The sequence below is a fragment of the Procambarus clarkii genome, chromosome 21, assembly GCF_040958095.1.
Source record: "Procambarus clarkii isolate CNS0578487 chromosome 21, FALCON_Pclarkii_2.0, whole genome shotgun sequence".
Classification (NCBI taxonomy): Eukaryota; Metazoa; Arthropoda; class Malacostraca; order Decapoda; family Cambaridae; genus Procambarus; species Procambarus clarkii.
The window spans coordinates 34,924,333-34,942,007 of record NC_091170.1 but is presented as its reverse complement, the minus strand read 5'-3'; the positions used below and the strand labels follow the sequence as shown (position 1 = coordinate 34,942,007).

The 17,675-nt window shown below is 43.8% G+C and overlaps 1 protein-coding gene across 1 annotated transcript; it reads left to right on the top strand.

Moving 5' to 3' along the window:
* The first annotated feature begins 6,917 nt into the window (after window positions 1-6,917).
* LOC138367252 (mucin-3B-like) lies at window positions 6,918-17,410 on the top strand. The gene is made up of 6 exons (XM_069328663.1): window positions 6,918-7,511; window positions 7,634-8,482; window positions 12,357-12,393; window positions 13,821-15,003; window positions 15,085-15,725; window positions 16,980-17,410. The coding sequence occupies exons 1-6, from the start codon at window positions 6,918-6,920 to the stop codon at window positions 17,408-17,410; spliced, it is 3,735 nt and encodes a 1,244-aa protein (XP_069184764.1).
* Window positions 17,411-17,675: the final 265 nt, after the last annotated feature.

Below are 17,675 nucleotides of genomic sequence, written 5' to 3'. Positions count from 1 at the left end.
GTGCCTTACAGCATAGCACAGCATAACAATGCCATAGACTAGTGCTAAGGGTTGACCAGCATTGATGAACAGAGGTAAATCAGGCGGTTTAGCTTTCACTTGGTAACCAAGCAATATATCAAAGGATATAAATTTAGGTCGTAAGCCACAGTGAACTATAATAAAACTTGTCATTCATGGAATTTAAAGGAACACAGTTTGTGCCAAATGAGCCATCATACAGTTTGTAATACTAATTCATTCATTGTGTGGTACAGTGTGGTACAGTGTGGTACAGTGTGGTACAGTAAACTTGTGGAACAGTTTACCAGGAGGTATAATACAGTATGGTATAGTCAAATAAAGATTAAACGTTGATTATATAAGCACTTCTCCAATCTGTCCCTGTCTATGACTCCAAAACCCAATCACAAAACAGCCAAGTTTGGATGTAATGGGCTGTTGCTGTTTGTAATCCCGTATAATCTGTCATAATCAACATAATGCAACTCACATGGAAGTGCACTCATCCCACTGTGGATGTGTGTGGGGGGAGATGGGGGGGCGCCAGATTGGGGGGAGGGGGGGACGGAATGAGTTGACACAGATACGGGCTATTCATGCCCGTGCCACCTCTTGGGTGGCTTAATCTTCGTCAATCGGCACAGATATCCTGGAAGATGCCATCAACCAACCAGCATCACTTCATGGATCACCTTGTGGCACTCCTGTGCCGAACAAAAATACATAAAAATAGGCACCTGCAGAGATACTGGCTCTAATTGCCACTGCGAGGCAGTTCCTTTTATTTTCCACCCATAACCACTTTATCTAACTTACGCTGGAAACAACATCAAACGCGTCTATGTCATATGTTATCTGCTAAAGATTTCCACAATTGAATCATCCTGGGAGGGGTGGTTCAAGGGAGCCGGCCGGCCGAGCGGACAGCACACTTGGCTTGTGATCCTGTGGTCCCGGGTTCGATCCCGGGCGCCGGCGAGAAACAATAGGGAGAGTTTTTTTTCACCCTATTCCCCTGTTACCTAGCAGTAAAATAGGTACATGGGTGTAAGTCAGCTGTCACGGGCTGCTTCCTGGGGGTGGAGGCCTGGTCGAGGACCGGGCCGCGAGGACACTTAAAAGCCCCGAAATCATATCAAGATAACCTCAAGAATCAAGATCAAGATAACCTGACGCGCACGCAGGAACACTCTTAGGTAACTGCTGGTCAGTAAATCAAAACCCTTAAACCACTAAATAATAACCAGATAATATACCGCCAGAATAAATGCCGTTCATGATGCGAGAGGGAAGTATAAGAACATGAGAGAGTGCGGGGAATACAAATAGTTTACATAGATCGTTTCAATGCACGATAAGGTTGTCTACGGAGATTTACTATTTTACTGTGACTGCTTTAGGCTCGAACCCGAATGCGGGGGTTCAGAACAACAAGAGCCCGCCAAACACACACCGAAACTACGACGTTGCTACAACGTTCGAACAAGTTTTAACACCTCCTAACCAGTTATAACAACCAATATATCAAGATGTAACAACGTTCTATTACGTCATAAACACGTTAAGCCAAGATGCAACAACTTTATTACAAGTTGTAACAAGCGGAAAATAGAGACAGTTTCGGTTTGTGTTTCCAGGGAGGGTCTCTCCCCAGGCCTCCACTCCCTCCGAGGGAACGTTAACATGTTATTAGGAAATTAAACAAAGCCGAAATGACATACCGTGAGAGCGCCAAGTCTGACATAGCGAAGCACTTCTGTAAACCAATAACATCTCTCGTAAATAATCACGATGATTATTAAATTTAATTAAATCTGCGTTTCAATTATTGCTTCATATTCAGTCCTCGGAGATCTGAAGTGACCTGTCAGCTTTAGCTGTCACTATAACCCTGTGATATGATCACTGGTGGTGGTGGTGGTGGTGGTGGTGGTAGTGGTGGTGGTGGTGGGTGGCAGGTTTGTGGTGGTGGTGGTGGTGGTGGTGGGTGGCAGGTTTGTGGTGGTGGTGGTGGTGGTGGGTGGTGGTGGTGGTGGTGGTAGTGGTGGGTGGCAGGGTTGTGGTGGTGGTGCGTAGCAGGTGTGTGGTGGTTGTACTCACCTAGCTGTGCTTGCGGGGGGGATGAGCTTCGGTTCTTTGTAATTCCACCTCTCAACCATCAGTTAACTGGTATATTATAGGTATCTAACCACTTGGGTTGGACGGTAGAACGACGGTCTCGCTTCATGCGGGTCGGCGTTCAATCCCCGACCATCCACGTGGTTGGGCACCATTCCTTCCCCCCGTCCCATTCCTAATCCTGACCCCTTCCCAGTGCTATATAGTCATAATGGCTTGTCGCCTTTCCCCTGAAAGACCCCTTCCCTTCACATAAATTAACAGTAGGGGTACCAGAACCGACCCTTTGGGAACTCCACTTGTTATCTTTCTCTAACTCGAAACCCCATCTCTGAATGTGGCTCTGTTTTCTAACCTTCAGAGAGTCCATTACCTAGTTTCGTGTCTTCCCAGTTATTCCTGCTTCTCCATCTTGAATTATCAGTCTCACGAAGAACAATATCAAATGCATTTTAATAGTCTAGGAGAATACATTCTAACCAACCAATTAGACTGCCAAAATTATGAGGATGAAAAAATTATGAGGATGCAAAAATTATGAGGATTATGACAGAGGAGGACAGCGTGAGACTACAAGATGACGAGCATAAACTTCAGGAATGATTCAACAGATGGCTACTAGACTTTAACTCAAACAAGTATATAATAATAAAAATAGGTGTAGGGAGCAGGAGGCCAGATACAAGGCACCAGTTGGGAAATGAAATCGAATAGAGAGAGAGAGAGAGAGAGAGAGTGAGAGAGAGAGAGAGAGAGAGAGAGAGAGAGAGAGAGAGAGAGAGAGAGAGAGAGAGAGAGAGAGAGAGAGAGAGAGAGAGAGAGAGAGAGAGAGAGAGAGAGAGAGAGAGAGAGAGAGAGAGAGAGAGAGAGAGAGAGAGAGAGTGTGTGTGTGTGTGTGTGAGTGTGTGTGTGTGTGTGTGTGTGTGTGTGTGTGTGTGTGTGTGTGTGTGTGTGTGTGTGTGTGTGTGTGTGTGTGTGTGTGTGTGCGTGCGTGTAGGGGAAGCGGTGAAGGGTGTCTGGCGGACACTTGTGTACTAGAACACCCGAGCACCGCTGGGCACCCCACCTAGAAATTAACATTAAAATATGCACGTATGCGTGAGGAAACATACGTGTGTGTCTGGGTGCACGAATATGTACGAATGAGCGCACACCCACATCAGTAGGCAGCGAGAACTACCCCGCTGTTCCCCAGTCACTTAACAGGTAACCAATTGGTGTGGTAAATCGATATTCAAATGGGATTTGTCGTATTTACATTCGAATATTGAGTTATCTTCCCTTAATTCCCCGCCTTCTGCCTCCCCTCACACACACTTACCCTCTCACGAAGACATTTTCCCCTTATGACGTCATTCCCATCAACGCTTCTCCTACATGAAGATATTTGTACCTTGACTTTCGGCGTATATTGGTACTCGGGTGTAAGGCTTATAGCGGAGCTGGGCTGAAGGCCTATATTGGTCTATAGGCAGAAGGCCTGTGTCGGTGATAGGCCTTAGCTGCGAATCACCCTCGGCCTTGTTACTGCCCACCACACTGTCATACTGCTTATACTGCGCTCCAGGACACGCTTTACACCTGTAGTTCACGCTGTATAAAGAGTGTGATGCTTCAAGCTTCAAAGAGAGGGGATGAATTCACCTGCGTATATTTACCGCCTGATTCGCGAGTGTTACATTATACCTATGTTCGTTCTGAGGTTCCCATTGATATGTACTTCACACACAATTGGTTTTCCTGCCTTATACAGTCTTCCTGACACTCGTGTGTTGTACTCAGATTATTGTGTACAATTAATTAGTATTTCTCTCAACGTATTGGTAGCGGAAGCCGTTTTTTAGTGTGGTGGAGTACTTTTATGAGTGTGGCAAATAGATTCGAGGCGGTGTGGAGGTTTCCACCTCCTGTACAATGGATGTCAAATTTATAGGAAGTCACCTGTCATGATGGGACAGGATTGGGGAGGGGGGGGGAGGGCGTCTGCCCATGGTTGGCGTTCCAGAGAGGGGAACGGAAGGGACATTTTGGGACGGTCCGATACATGGATTTGGGCTTGTGGGTGTGGGAGCGCAGGACATGTGACCGAATGTGGTTTGGACAGGTTGAATAACTACTGCCGCAAGCAAGTAGCACGATAGGGCCAGTGCTGTGCCAGACATGAAGGCAGAGGGCCTGGACCCATGGTGGTCTCAGCCGGCGTGGCTGAGATTGGTGTGACATGTTCAGGCTGGTTGCTGCGTCGACCCACCCACCCACTGCTCCACAGACGTTCCTGGGTAAAGTTGGGAGTGGTTTGTGGGTCGCATGTGCGAGTATATGAGTGACTAACATGTGTTGATAATTTGAGAGAGAGTTAAGGAAAGTCTCCCGAGATTAGTCTCCTGATAGGGTCATTAAGATTTGAGATGTGACCAGCAGATGCTGGTGTGGAACTCGGTTTGTTTGTGGAACTCGGAACTCGGAACTAAGTGAGTCGTGGACTGGTGTACAGGGTGAAATATCGTCAGCATAGATTGAATATATTGTTTAGCTTCGAGCTGCGTTTAGACTATCTACCAGATTGTTCATTGCCAATTTGGTAGCCTCATTTTTTGAAGGCCTGGTGCATACTAATGACCAATCTGATTTATATATATGTGAATATATCAATACTGAGTTATATTGAGATACATCCACTGATACACTGACAACACGAGTTCCTGACACTTGTCATCCTGATACTCTGACACCTCTCACTCGGTTACACCAGTCAGAGCCACTCTGATACCTCTCTCTCTCTTACTCGATTATACTAGTCAGAGTCACTCAGATACCTCTCTCTCTCTCACTCGATTATACCAGTCAGAGTCACTCTGATACCTCTCTCTCTCTTACTCGATTATACTAGTCAGAGTCACTCAGATACCTCTCTCTCTCTTACTCGATTATACTAGTCAAGAGTCACTCAGATACCTCTCTCTCTCTCACTCGATTATACCAGTCAGAGTCACTCAGATACCTCTTTCTCTTTCGGTAACACCAGTCAGAGCCACTCTGGTATTACTCCCCATCTCTCTCTCTCTCGCTCTCTCTCTCAGTGCCACCAGTGACAAACACACCAATATTGGTTATTTCATCGACCCTCGGTTAGTGGGCTATCAGAGAGGCAATAAACTATCTCTCTAACTCTATCGTTCAATGATCCAATTTTATCTTTTATCTTTAAATTGTTTCAACAACGTGAAAGCCGTCTTCAGTCGAATAAAACGAAGCAATAGTCCACAGGTGAGAGATCTGTGAGAATGAGGACGTAAGGTACAGCATCACAGCTGCCTCTGAGAGTATGAGGACGAAAGACAGAATTACAGCTGCGTCAGAAAGGATGAGGACGCAATACACAGCGTCGCAGCTGCCTCTGAGAGTATAAGGACGCCACAAATGACATCATATCTGCCTCTGAGAGAATGGCGAGGCAGTTAACAGCATCACAGCTTCCTCTGAAAACACGAAGATCAAACAAATAGCATTAAGAGTGCCTCTGTGAGTATAAGGGACTGAGACAGCATGACAGCTGCCTCTCAAAGTATGCGGACGCAACCGCTGCCTCTACTGCCTTTTAATACAGATACCTACATACGCAAAATAAAAGTAAGATGGCGGGTGGTGAATCCCAGTTCGACACCACACGACGCAAGTATGCAGTACAAAGGAAATCAGAGTTTTCATATCCTAATTTAGACCTCATAAGTTTGTCAAAAAAACTCAAAAGTTCGCCAACATTTTAGAGTTCGATGGAGCAACAGATCCTGGTTTACTGTAGCTACAGATCCTGGTTTACTGTAGCTACAGATCTTGGTTTACTGTAGCTACAGATCCTGCCATTCCGTTGTAGTACATCACAAACTCCCAGTAACAGACATTAATTACAAAATTCACACGTGTCGCTGTAATATGAAAGTTAACTAGATTCAAAGGTTTAATTCTGCGATGCAAATGAAGAGTCATTTACAAAGGTGACGTCAGCACGCTAACAATGAAGCATTATGAATTTAAAAAGTTTATAACGAGGGAAGACGACCATTATTACCTCTGTTGAATCCATTGTCCCTTAGCATTATGGAGCCAAAGGTCCTAAAAAATAGCCATAGTCGGCAGATGTGTATGTGCCAATGATGACCTCAAAACAACCCAGAGAGCAATTGGATGGACCGTCTAGCCATCCTGTATCCATTAAGATACACAGGATATCGATAAGATATCCTGTGTATCTTAACTGAGTCAGTTCACACCAGCAGTTCTGTGTTGCAATAAAGCCAGACCGCTGAACAGCTGTGTCTTATAATAAACCAATAAAACAAGAGTGATTTAGACGTCATAACAAAGCCAGTTAACGCAGCAACAATATATATTAAAACAAACAATTATACTCAACGAGTATGTCTTAGTGAGCAAGCCTTTAAAACAAGCCAGTTCACAGAGTGTATATATATTATATATATATATATATATATATATATATATATATATTATATATATATATATATATATATATATATATATATATATATATATATATATATATATATATATATATATATATATATATATATATAACACGTCCAAGCCAACGCTGCGAGTCGTAAGGACGCAAGTTCACCCACCGAGAGTAACTCATTATAAAACTCGTGTTTACGTTGGAGTTCGTGCACTCAACTGCCTAATTAAGTTCCACAATGTCATCATGATGGCTCACCTCTAGGGAATGATGAGATCATGATATATGGGTGTCGGCTAATTGCTTGGATGGAACCTATATGTCCAGTCTCGTGTGCTGTTTACACGGAATATTTAACGAGAAGAAAGGTATGTTTAACGAGAAGAAAGGCGTGTATAACGAGAATAAAGGCGTGTTTAACGAGAAGAAAGGCGTGTTTAACGAGAAGAAAGGCGTGTTTAACGAGAAGAAAGGCGTGTTTAACGAGAAGAAAGGTGTGTTTAACGAGAAGAAAGGTATGTTTAACGAGAAGAAAGGCGTGTTTAACGAGAAGAAAGGCGTGTTTAACGAGAAGAAAGGTATGTTTAACGAGAAGAAAGGTGTGTTTAACGAGAAGAAAGGCGTGTTTAACGAGAAGAAAGGTGTGTTTAACGAGAAGAAAGGCGTGTTTAACGAGAAGAAAGGCGTGTATAACGAGAAGAAAGGCGTGTTTAACGAGAAGAAAGGCCTGTTTAACGAGAAGAAAGGCGTGTTTAACGAGAAGAAAGGCGTGTTTAACGAGAAGAAAGGCCTGTTTAACGAGAAGAAAGGCGTGTTTAACGAGAAGAAAGGCGTGTTTAACGAGAAGAAAGGCGTGTATAACGAGAAGAAAGGCGTGTTTAACGAGAAGAAAGGCCTGTTTAACGAGAAGAAGGTGTGTTTAACGAGAAGAAAGGCGTGTTTAACGAGAAGAAAGGCCTGTTTAACGAGAAGAAAGGCGTGTTTAACGAGAAGAAAGGCTTGTTTAACGAGAAGAAAGGTGTGTTTAACGAGAAGAAAGGCGTGTTTAACGAGAAGAAAGGCCTGTTTAACGAGAAGAAAGGTGTGTTTAACGAGAAGAAAGGCGTGTTTAACGAGAAGAAAGGTGTGTTTAACGAGAAGAAAGGCGTGTTTAACGAGAAGAAAGGCCTGTTTAACGAGAAGAAAGGTGTGTTTAACGAGAAGAAAGGCGTGTTTAACGAGAAGAAAGGCGTGTTTAACGAGAAGAAAGGCGTGTTTAACGAGAAGAAAGGCCTGTTTAACGAGAAGAAAGGCGTGTTTAACGAGAAGAAAGGCGTGTTTAACGAGAAGAAAGGCGTGTTTAACGAGAAGAAAGGCCTGTTTAACGAGAAGAAAGGCCTGTTTAACGAGAAGAAAGGCCTGTTTAACGAGAAGAAAGGCCTGTTTAACGAGAAGAAAGGCGTGTTTAACGAGAAGAAAGGCCTGTTTAACGAGAAGAAAGGTGTGTTTAACGAGAAGAAAGGTGTGTTTAACGAGAAGAAAGGCGTGTTTAACGAGAAGAAAGGCGTGTTTAACGAGAAGAAAGGCGTGTTTAACGAGAAGAAAGGCTTGTTTAACGAGAAGAAAGGTGTGTTTAACGAGAAGAAAGGCCTGTTTAACGAGAAGAAAGGCGTGTTTAACGAGAAGAAAGGCGTGTTTAACGAGAAGAAAGGCGTGTTTAACGAGAAGAAAGGCCTGTTTAACGAGAAGAAAGGCCTGTTTAACGAGAAGAAAGGCGTGTTTAACGAGAAGAAAGGCCTGTTTAACGATATCGGACATCGACCAAACCTACTCCATCGATCGATTGATCGATGGCTCTCATCGACCCATTTTACTTTTCTGTTAACAGATGCAGTTGTAGAGAAGGTAAGCATGCATTAATTACTCTGTAGTGTGTGTAGAGGTACCGATGGCAGGGTTCAGCACGGTACAATACACCACCGTACACGGTTAATTGACCGTCTGCCGGAATTAAACCTCACTGTTTTGTTCGATCCAGATTGACGGTGCAGTTCGGGATAGTTGGGACGGGTGGATGGTTGTCCAGTATGGATAAGTGGGGAATGTACTAGGTAGACAATTTGTTATCTATTAACTTCTTCGTAGACTGGGCATGACTGCCACGGCAAGCGATGAGTCGCAATAACGTGGCTGAAGATGCGAGGAGCAAATCACACATCAGAAGATGGATAAACGACGACGTTTCGGTCCATCTTGGAGCGTTATCACCTCGCGTGAGAGAAGAGAGGAAGACACAGGCAAATATATATGGGATCAGTTTCTCACTCCACCGCCCTCAGTTTCTCACTCCTTCGCCTCTCTCACTCCACACTTTCATCAATATTAGATTTCACAGTTTCTCTAACAGATTTCTATCAAGCAAACGTCAATTAATCCTTTGTGAAGAGGTCTCTCTTTCTTTCTATTATTCCTTTCCCCCCCGTCCCATCTCAAATCCTTATCCTGATCCCTTCCCAGTGATATATAGTCGCAATGGCTTGGTGCTTTCCCCTTGATAGTTCCCTTCCCTCACTCTCTCTCACTCTCTTTCTCTCTCTCCCTCCCTCTCAATTTCGCACACAACACACAATACGTTATTTACATGTAAATAAAACACATTTCCCCACCACATATTCCCCACTGATAAAAATCCCGCTTTATTTTCCCTGCCAATCTCTCTTCAACACGCACTCTGTTACCCCACAGTCTCTCTCTCTCTCTCTCTCTCTCTCTCTCTCTCTCTCTCTCTCTCTCTCTCTCTCTTCCCTCACATCCTCCAACAGTATACAACACATTGCTGCCTCACACTCACTCCCCCGCACTCACCCCCCTAACCTACACGCACTCTTCAGTCAACAAAAACTGTCACTCTCCCGAACGTACTTCTCACCAGTAATGTTATGTACTATTTCCCTGCTCGAGGGGTCTTTGCTAAACAGCCACAGGAGGACAAACCTGTCTCTATTCTCACTACACAACAAGACACAATTATGCGTGGGAGTAATACAGTTGGTGCCTGTGGAGCACACTGCTCGCCCGGGGGATGTTAACAGCGGTGAGAAGTGGCAGTTTCCCGGGGTCTAAACTCGGCCACTTTGGTAACTGTGCAATATGGCCTCGTTGTCTCCAGGAGTTAGTACACGCTTGTGTTCGTCTCTGTGTTGGGCCGCGGTGTAATTAACGTGTTTTTCTTGTGGTGTTATGGTAGCTGGTGATTGGCTGTGTGTGTGTGTGTGTGTGTGTGTGTGTGTGTGTGTGTGTGTGTGTGTGTGTGTGTGTGTGTGTGTGTGTGTGTGTGTGTGTGTTGGATTGGCGTTGAGAGGCGTCTGGAATGGTGTGTAAATTTATTATAATTGTAATACATTCTACAGCTATTTATTTTTATTCACCTCGAACGAAGATGACTTTTGGAGAAATCCTCTTCCAGTTAAACTAAGATGCAAAAGCACTAGTCAGAGGGATAGAAGCCCTAAACAAGAAAATAATCAATACAGAATATGCAGTCCTATTCAATGAAACATATAAATATATATATATATATATATATATATATATATATATATATATATATATATATATATATATATATATATATATATATATTAATATTATACTCTTCCTCACTACCCTCCCTCCCTCATAGCCCTGCTTCACAGCTGCCTCATTATCAAGTTCCCCCATTTTCCTATTAGACCTCAAGTCTCATCCTGGACTGATTTCCTTTCCTATGGCTCTCGCTCTCATTGAACTCTCACATTCTCTCACTGGACTCTCACATTCTCTCACTGGACTCTCACATTCTCTCACTGGACTCTCACATTCTCTCACTGGACTCTCACATTCTCTCACTGGACTCTCACATTCTCTCACTGGACTCTCACATTCTCTCACTGGACTCTCACATTCTCTCACTGGATCACTGTCTTTCTAAACATTCTCACTTTTCGTTGAGGACCCAATATATTTCCTCTCTCTCTCTCTCTCTCTCTCTCTCTCTCTCTCTCTCTCTCTCTCTCTCTCTCTCTCTCTCTCTCTCTCTCTCTCTCTCTCTCTCTGTCTCTCTCTCTAGTGCTATGTTCTCTATTTCTGGAGAAATACTGGCTGGCCGATCTCTTATGGAGGACACCATAAGAGATACTTCTCGTCTGTGAGGCGGGACAATGGGCTCCGGCTCCGGGTTCTCAAGGATCGTTCAGCGTTATATATAACCAGGTTATTGGTGATTTTCCCTGTCAAAACACACACACACACACACACACACACACACACACACACACACACACACACAGTGTTAAACCAGCGAACCGCTTCCAGTACCTGCTCTCAGGGAAACACCCCCCTCCCCCCCAAACACGCTAATCTCCTCCTCTCTGTTTATTGGCTAATCTCTTTATAAATAAATTAACACGAGAAGAAAGATCTACATAATGAAACCTGTTTAATTTGAATCTAATTTTGGGAAACAGAATATCTCACACAAGACAATGTATAAACAGGCAAATTTAAACAAACTACTCCCAGGAAGACGGTGATATATATATATAATTTCGTGCGGGAATTAAGTGAAATGGACTGGACACAATCGACTTGAGAATGGTCCAGGACGGACCGAAACGTCGTCGTCCCTTCAACTTCTAGTGTGTGGTCTGGTCAACATACTTCAGCCACGTTATTGTGACTCATCGCCTGCATAAGTGAAATGGATGTGGAGGATAACGGCACAGTAGGAGGAACATAATGGGTGCTATAGGCAAGTTAAATTAGAATCACAACTTTCAAAAATTAGAAACCTTTCGACACGCTCTTACTACACACACTCTTCTTATTGCAATTTTAAATGACAGTTCTGCTTTGTTTGTTCCTAAAGGCTTTTCGAAGCACCGGAAAACAGCAGAGATTGTTAGAGAGTTGGTAACTATAAACAGAGATTGTTAGACAGTTGGTAATTATAAACAGAGATTGTTAGACAGTTGGTAATTATAAACAGAGATTGTTAGACAGTTGGTAACTATAAACAGAGATTGTTAGAGAGTTGGTAACTATAAACAGAGATTGTTAGAGAGTTGGTAACTATAAAGAGAGATTGTTAGACAGTTGGTAACTATAAACAGAGAGTGTTAGACAGTTGATAACAATAAACAGAGGTTGTTAGACAGTTGGTAACTATAAACAGAGATTGTTAGACAGTTGGTAACTATAAACAGAGATTGTTAGACAGTTGGTAACTATAAACAGAGATTGTTAGAGAGTTGGTAACTATATAATGGTGGTGTATGGTGTACCAGCTTAACGCTTCAGCATATCTCAACAGGTCTAGCGTTGGCGGGCTTGAATGGTTCTCAAATGTTGTGACTTACTGCTGAAAACTCTTACCAGGTCTGCATCAGTGCTGTGAAGTGGAGTAATGTTTCTCTCTCGAGACTTCTCATTACAAAATGAGGTCAAAGAGCTGTCTTAGACTCGTCTTCAATTTGGTCCCGTCTATCTCTGTCCATTGACGACTGAGATGCAGTAGAGCTGCCTGTCTCATAGACAGAACTAATCCTCATGCTTTATATATTTAATCTCATATGATCTATATGCTTGTACAATTACTGAAACGTCATGTGGAAATAACTGCATATGAAAAATGACTCTACATATGTGAAAAATGGACATTTTAAGAAGAAATCTTAAAATTTAAATTTTAAGAAAAATTTAAATTTTAAGAAGTAATTTTAAGAAGAATTTAAATTTTAAGAAGAAATTTGAAGAAGAATTTAAATTTTATCAAGAATGTAAATATTAAGAACAAGTTTTAAGAAGAATGTAAATTTTAAGAATTTTTTTTAAGAAAAATTTAAATTTTAAGAAGAAATTTTAAGAAGAATTTAAATTTTAAGAATAAATTTTAAGAAGAATTTAAATTTTAAGAAGAAATTTTAAGAAGAATTTAAATTTTAAGAAGAAATTTTAAGAAGAATTTAAATTTTAAGAAGAAATTTTAAGAAGAATTTAAATTTTAAGAAGAAATTTTAAGAAGAATTTAAATTTTAAGAAGAAATGTTAAAAATTTAAATTTTAAGAAGAAATTTTAAGAAGAATTTTATTTTAATACATGTGTAGGTTGTCTTGCTATAAGCTTAGGCTGTAGGCTTAGTCTATAGCACAGTGGTCAGCAGAGTTCGATTCCTGCGGTCGGAGAGAGATATGTGTCTTCGTTTCCTTTCATCTTATGCCTCTGTTCTCCTAGCAGGAAAATAGGTACCTGGGATACCTATTTGTATTTACCTAGTTGCATTCACCTAGTTGTGCTTGCGGGGGTTGAGCTCTGCTCTTTTGGCCCGCCTCTCAACTGTCAATCAACTGTTACTAGCTACCATTTTTTCCCACACACACACACGCATCCCATTTGTGGTTCCATTCTGTGAAAGATCAGTATCTGGCCTAATGGGGTTCTGGATAACCCTAACAGGCTCCCTATTCTCCGACAAGAGGTTACCATTATGATATAATGTGAGTGTTAATATTCATCATTGTATCTCAGCTTCATGTACAATGTACATACTGCGTATTTACTAAACTAACTCTCTGAACCTCATCATGTATTCCATTAGGAATGTAAATACCTGGGCATTTATTAATAATTTGATACATATACATGTTTCTCTTTCATATATCTATGTATCTATCTTTTTCCATCTCTTTAACTTTCCATCTCTTTGGAAAGTTAATAGTTCCATCTCTTTAACTTTTTAACTACAATTTTCGTCAATAAACTGCAACCCAAGCAAGAAACTGCTAATACTTTACAGAGGAAGTATTATAACGAAGAAAGATTCCCAATAGATGAAAGTACAGAAATAACAGGAAAACCAGGAATCAGCAGAAGCTCGTAGGGGGCTAGCAGGAATCAACAGGGAACTGCCAGAAAAATAGTAAGACATTAACAGGAACTTGTAGGAAGCAGCAGCAGAAACCTGTAGACACTCGTTAAGACCAGCAGGCAGCAGCAGCAGGTATCTAGGATAAATAACCCTAGTGTCAGGGGGCTTTAGAGACCACTAGAGTTGTTCGCGCTCCTGTGCCTCCCTGCTTCTACTGAACTTTAAATATATATACCAACTGTACATAATGTAATGAAAGAATAATGAAGAATCATTATGAAAAGAATAAAAGGGTATAGGCGGAACACAACGGTAAGATTACGCTCTCACTGACACAGCTAGAGCACCGCAGCAGCAACAGAGCTACACTCTCACTGACACAGCCAGAGCACCACAGCAGCAACAGAGCTACACCCTCACTGACACAGCCAGAGCACCACAGCAGCAACAGAGCTACACCCTCACTGACACAGCCAGAGCACCACAGCAGCAACAGAGCTACACCCTCACTGACACAGCCAGAGCACCACAGCAGCAACAGAGCTACACCCTCACTGACACAGCCAGAGCACCACAGCAGCAACAGAGCTACACCCTCACTGACACAGCCAGAGCACCACAGCAGCAACAGAGCACCACCCTCACTGACACAGCCAGAGCACCACAGCAGCAACAGAACACCACCCTCACTGACACAGCTAGAGCACCACAGCAGCAACAGAGCTACACTCTCACTGACACAGCCAGAGCACCACAGCAGCAACAGAACACCACCCTCACTGACACAGCTAGAGCACCACAGCAGCAACAGAACACCACCCTCACTGACACAGCTAGAGCACCACAGCAGCAACAGAACACCACCCTCACTGACACAGCCAGAGCACCACAGCAGCAACAGAACACCACCCTCACTGACACAGCCAGAGCACCACAGCAGCAACAGAACACCACCCTCACTGACACAGCCAGAGCACCACAGCAGCAACAGAACACCACCCTCACTGACACAGCCAGAGCACCACAGCAGCAACAGAACACCACCCTCACTGACACAGCCAGAGCACCACAGCAGCAACAGAACACCACCCTCACTGACACAGCTAGAGCACCACAGCAGCAACAGAACACCACCCTCACTGACACAGCTAGAGCACCACAGCAGCAACAGAGCTACACTCTCACTGACACAGCCAGAGCACCACAGCAGCAACAGAGCTACACCCTCACTGACACAGCCAGAGCACCACAGCAGCAACAGAACACCACCCTCACTGACACAGCCAGAGCACCACAGCAGCAACAGAGCACCACCCTCACTGACACAGCCAGAGCACCACAGCAGCAACAGAACACCACCCTCACTGACACAGCTAGAGCACCACAGCAGCAACAGAACACCACCCTCACTGACACAGCCAGAGCACCACAGCAGCAACAGAACACCACCCTCACTGACACAGCCAAAGCACCACAGCAGCAACAGAACACCACCCTCACTGACACAGCCAGAGCACCACAGTAGCAACAGAACACCACCCTCACTGACACAGCCAGAGCACCACAGCAGCAACAGAACACCACCCTCACTGACACAGCCAGAGCACCACAGCAGCAACAGAGCACCACCCTCACTGACACAGCCAGAGCACCACAGCAGCAACAGAGCACCACCCTCACTGACACAGCCAGAGCACCACAGCAGCAACAGAGCACCACCCTCACTGACACAGCTAAAGCACCACAGCAGCAACAGAGCACCACCCTCACTGACACAGCCAGAGCACCACAGCAGCAACAGAGCTACACCCTCACTGACACAGCCAGAGCACCACAGCAGCAACAGAACACCACCCTCACTGACACAGCCAGAGCACCACAGCAGCAACAGAACACCACCCTCACTGACACAGCCAGAGCACCACAGCAGCAACAGAACACCACCCTCACTGACACAGCCAAAGCACCACAGCAGCAACAGAGCACCACTCTCACTGACACAGCCAGAGCACCACAGCAGCAACAGAACACCACTCTCACTGACACAGCCAGAGCACCACAGCAGCAACAGAGCACCACTCTCACTGACACAGCCAGAGCACCACAGCAGCAACAGAACACCACTCTCACTGACACAGCCAGAGCACCACAGCAGCAACAGAACACCACCCTCACTGACAAACACAGAGGCAGAACTGTAACAAGGACTGAGCCTAGAGCCGCTCAATACTCCGCTCACAAAGGTATCCTTGAGAGAGAGTGAGAGAGAGAGACTGACAGCCTCGGAGGAATCCTCACTCCTGAATACATCTAAAGATGACATATACCTCAATCAGACAACAGTATACAGCACTGACTGTTAACTCAGTATCAGTGTTAACTCTGCTTGCCAGGAGTCCAGCGTAGCAGGAACTCTATAGTGCTGATTATACCTTAATGAGTCAAACCTTAAGTTTTAGATATACAAATATACGTTTAGACGGGGGATTTCTTTTTATCAGCCAGCCCTACTCCCGGGAAGACCAGTTCCCTGTATTAACTACGTTATTCGCCTCCCACGGTGGCTATTGCCTCCCATCTCTCCCACGTTCGTAATCCCGCGGTGCTCACTGTTCTCCCTCCCATTGTTCTCTCCACGACTGTACTAACTGCTGCATCGACCCCCTCCCCGACAGTGGTTAGTTGGTTCCTTCCATCCTCCCCACGACGAATGTGCTCACGGCAGGCTCCCCGTCCCATCATGCCCAATACAACAGTGCTCAGTGCCCCCTTCCCATCGTGCCCAATACAACAGTGCTCAACCAAGACAACCCATTAGCTCAGTTTACTTCCATTAGTAGAGTTCCGGCACGAGCCAGAAGGTGAGTCCGTCACTGTGCCTCACTCACGGATTACCGGATTACCTCATGGATTACCACCACAGTAACACACTGTAATAGAAAGATCCACCACAGTTCCACACTATAATAGAAAGATCCACCTCAGTTCCACACTATAATAGAAAGATCCACCTCAGTTCCACACTTCAGAAGAGGGGGAACTGACCTCAATGCAATCTGGCTTCCGATCCAGAAAGACACATGGTAATGAAGAAATAATCCTAATATGAAATAGTCCAAAGGAAGACCATTGTTAGTAGAGTGTCTCATGTCTGTCTTGAGACGTCTATGTTTACATAACCGAGAGAGAGAGAGAGAGAGAGAGAGAGAGAGAGAGAGAGAGAGAGAGAGAGAGAGAGAGAGAGAGAGAAACACCAGCAAATTTATCAAAGGATATTAACATATGTCCACGAATTCAGTGGACGATTCAAAACTGCCAGAAGATGAATAGATTCAGATTAATGCTCACAAATGCCGGGTTGGAAGACTATTAAGTGACAATAGAGTTATTAAATATCAGGTCTCCATATATCAGGCACTAATTATGAGCCCTAAGGAATTCCCAGTTTGAGGATTACTATAGGACATTAATAAGAGATCTAAGGACATTAATAACAGGTCTTAGGACATTAATAAGAGATCTTTGGACAATAATAAGAGATCTTAGGACAGTAACAAAAGATCTTAGGACAATAACAAGAGATCTTAGGACAATAACAAGAGATCTTAGGACAATAACAAGAGATCTTAGGACAATAACAAGAGATCTTAGGACAATAACAAGAGATCTTAGGACAATAACAAGAGATCTTAGGACAATAACAAGAGATCTTAGGACAATTACAAGAGATCTTAGGACAATAACAAGAGATCTTAGGACAATAACAAGAGATCTTAGGACAATTACAAGAGATCTTAGGACAATAACAAGAGATCTTAGGACAATAACAAGAGATCTTAGGACAATAACAAGGTTTACAATGGGACGTTTAAGAGCAGATTTAAGAGGAAACTTAATGGTCGGGAGATGCAGTGCATCAGACATTTAAAATGTGGGGCCCAGGAGCTGAGTCAATGATCGTAAGTTGCAAGTTTACCGTCCGTGACCACATTTTGGTTAGGCTTCGACTAGGTTTTTGGTTAGGCTGCTCAAGTTTCGGCTCAACACTGTGTAGTGAGCATTGATTGTTTTGAAGGTGTACGGTGATTGTCTCCTCCATACAGTGATTGTTTCCTTGTCGGCCACACATCGGCTTTGTCTCTCTCTTTCTCTTTCACTCTCTCTCCTCCACACATTGGCTGTGTCTCCTCCAC

What these genes read in the sequence shown, in the direction of transcription:
- LOC138367252 (XM_069328663.1), top strand. Translation starts at nt 6,918, where the DNA reads ATGTCCAGTCTCGTGTGCTGTTTACACGGAATATTTAACGAGAAGAAA. An exon ending in CAGATGCAGTTGTAGAGAAG is followed by an intron (nt 8,483 to 12,356) that starts GTAAGCATGCAT and finishes TTAAATTTTAAG; the next exon opens with AAGAAATTTGAAGAAGAATT. An exon ending in ATTTAAATTTTATCAAGAAT is followed by an intron (nt 12,394 to 13,820) that starts GTAAATATTAAG and finishes TCACTGACACAG; the next exon opens with CTAGAGCACCGCAGCAGCAA.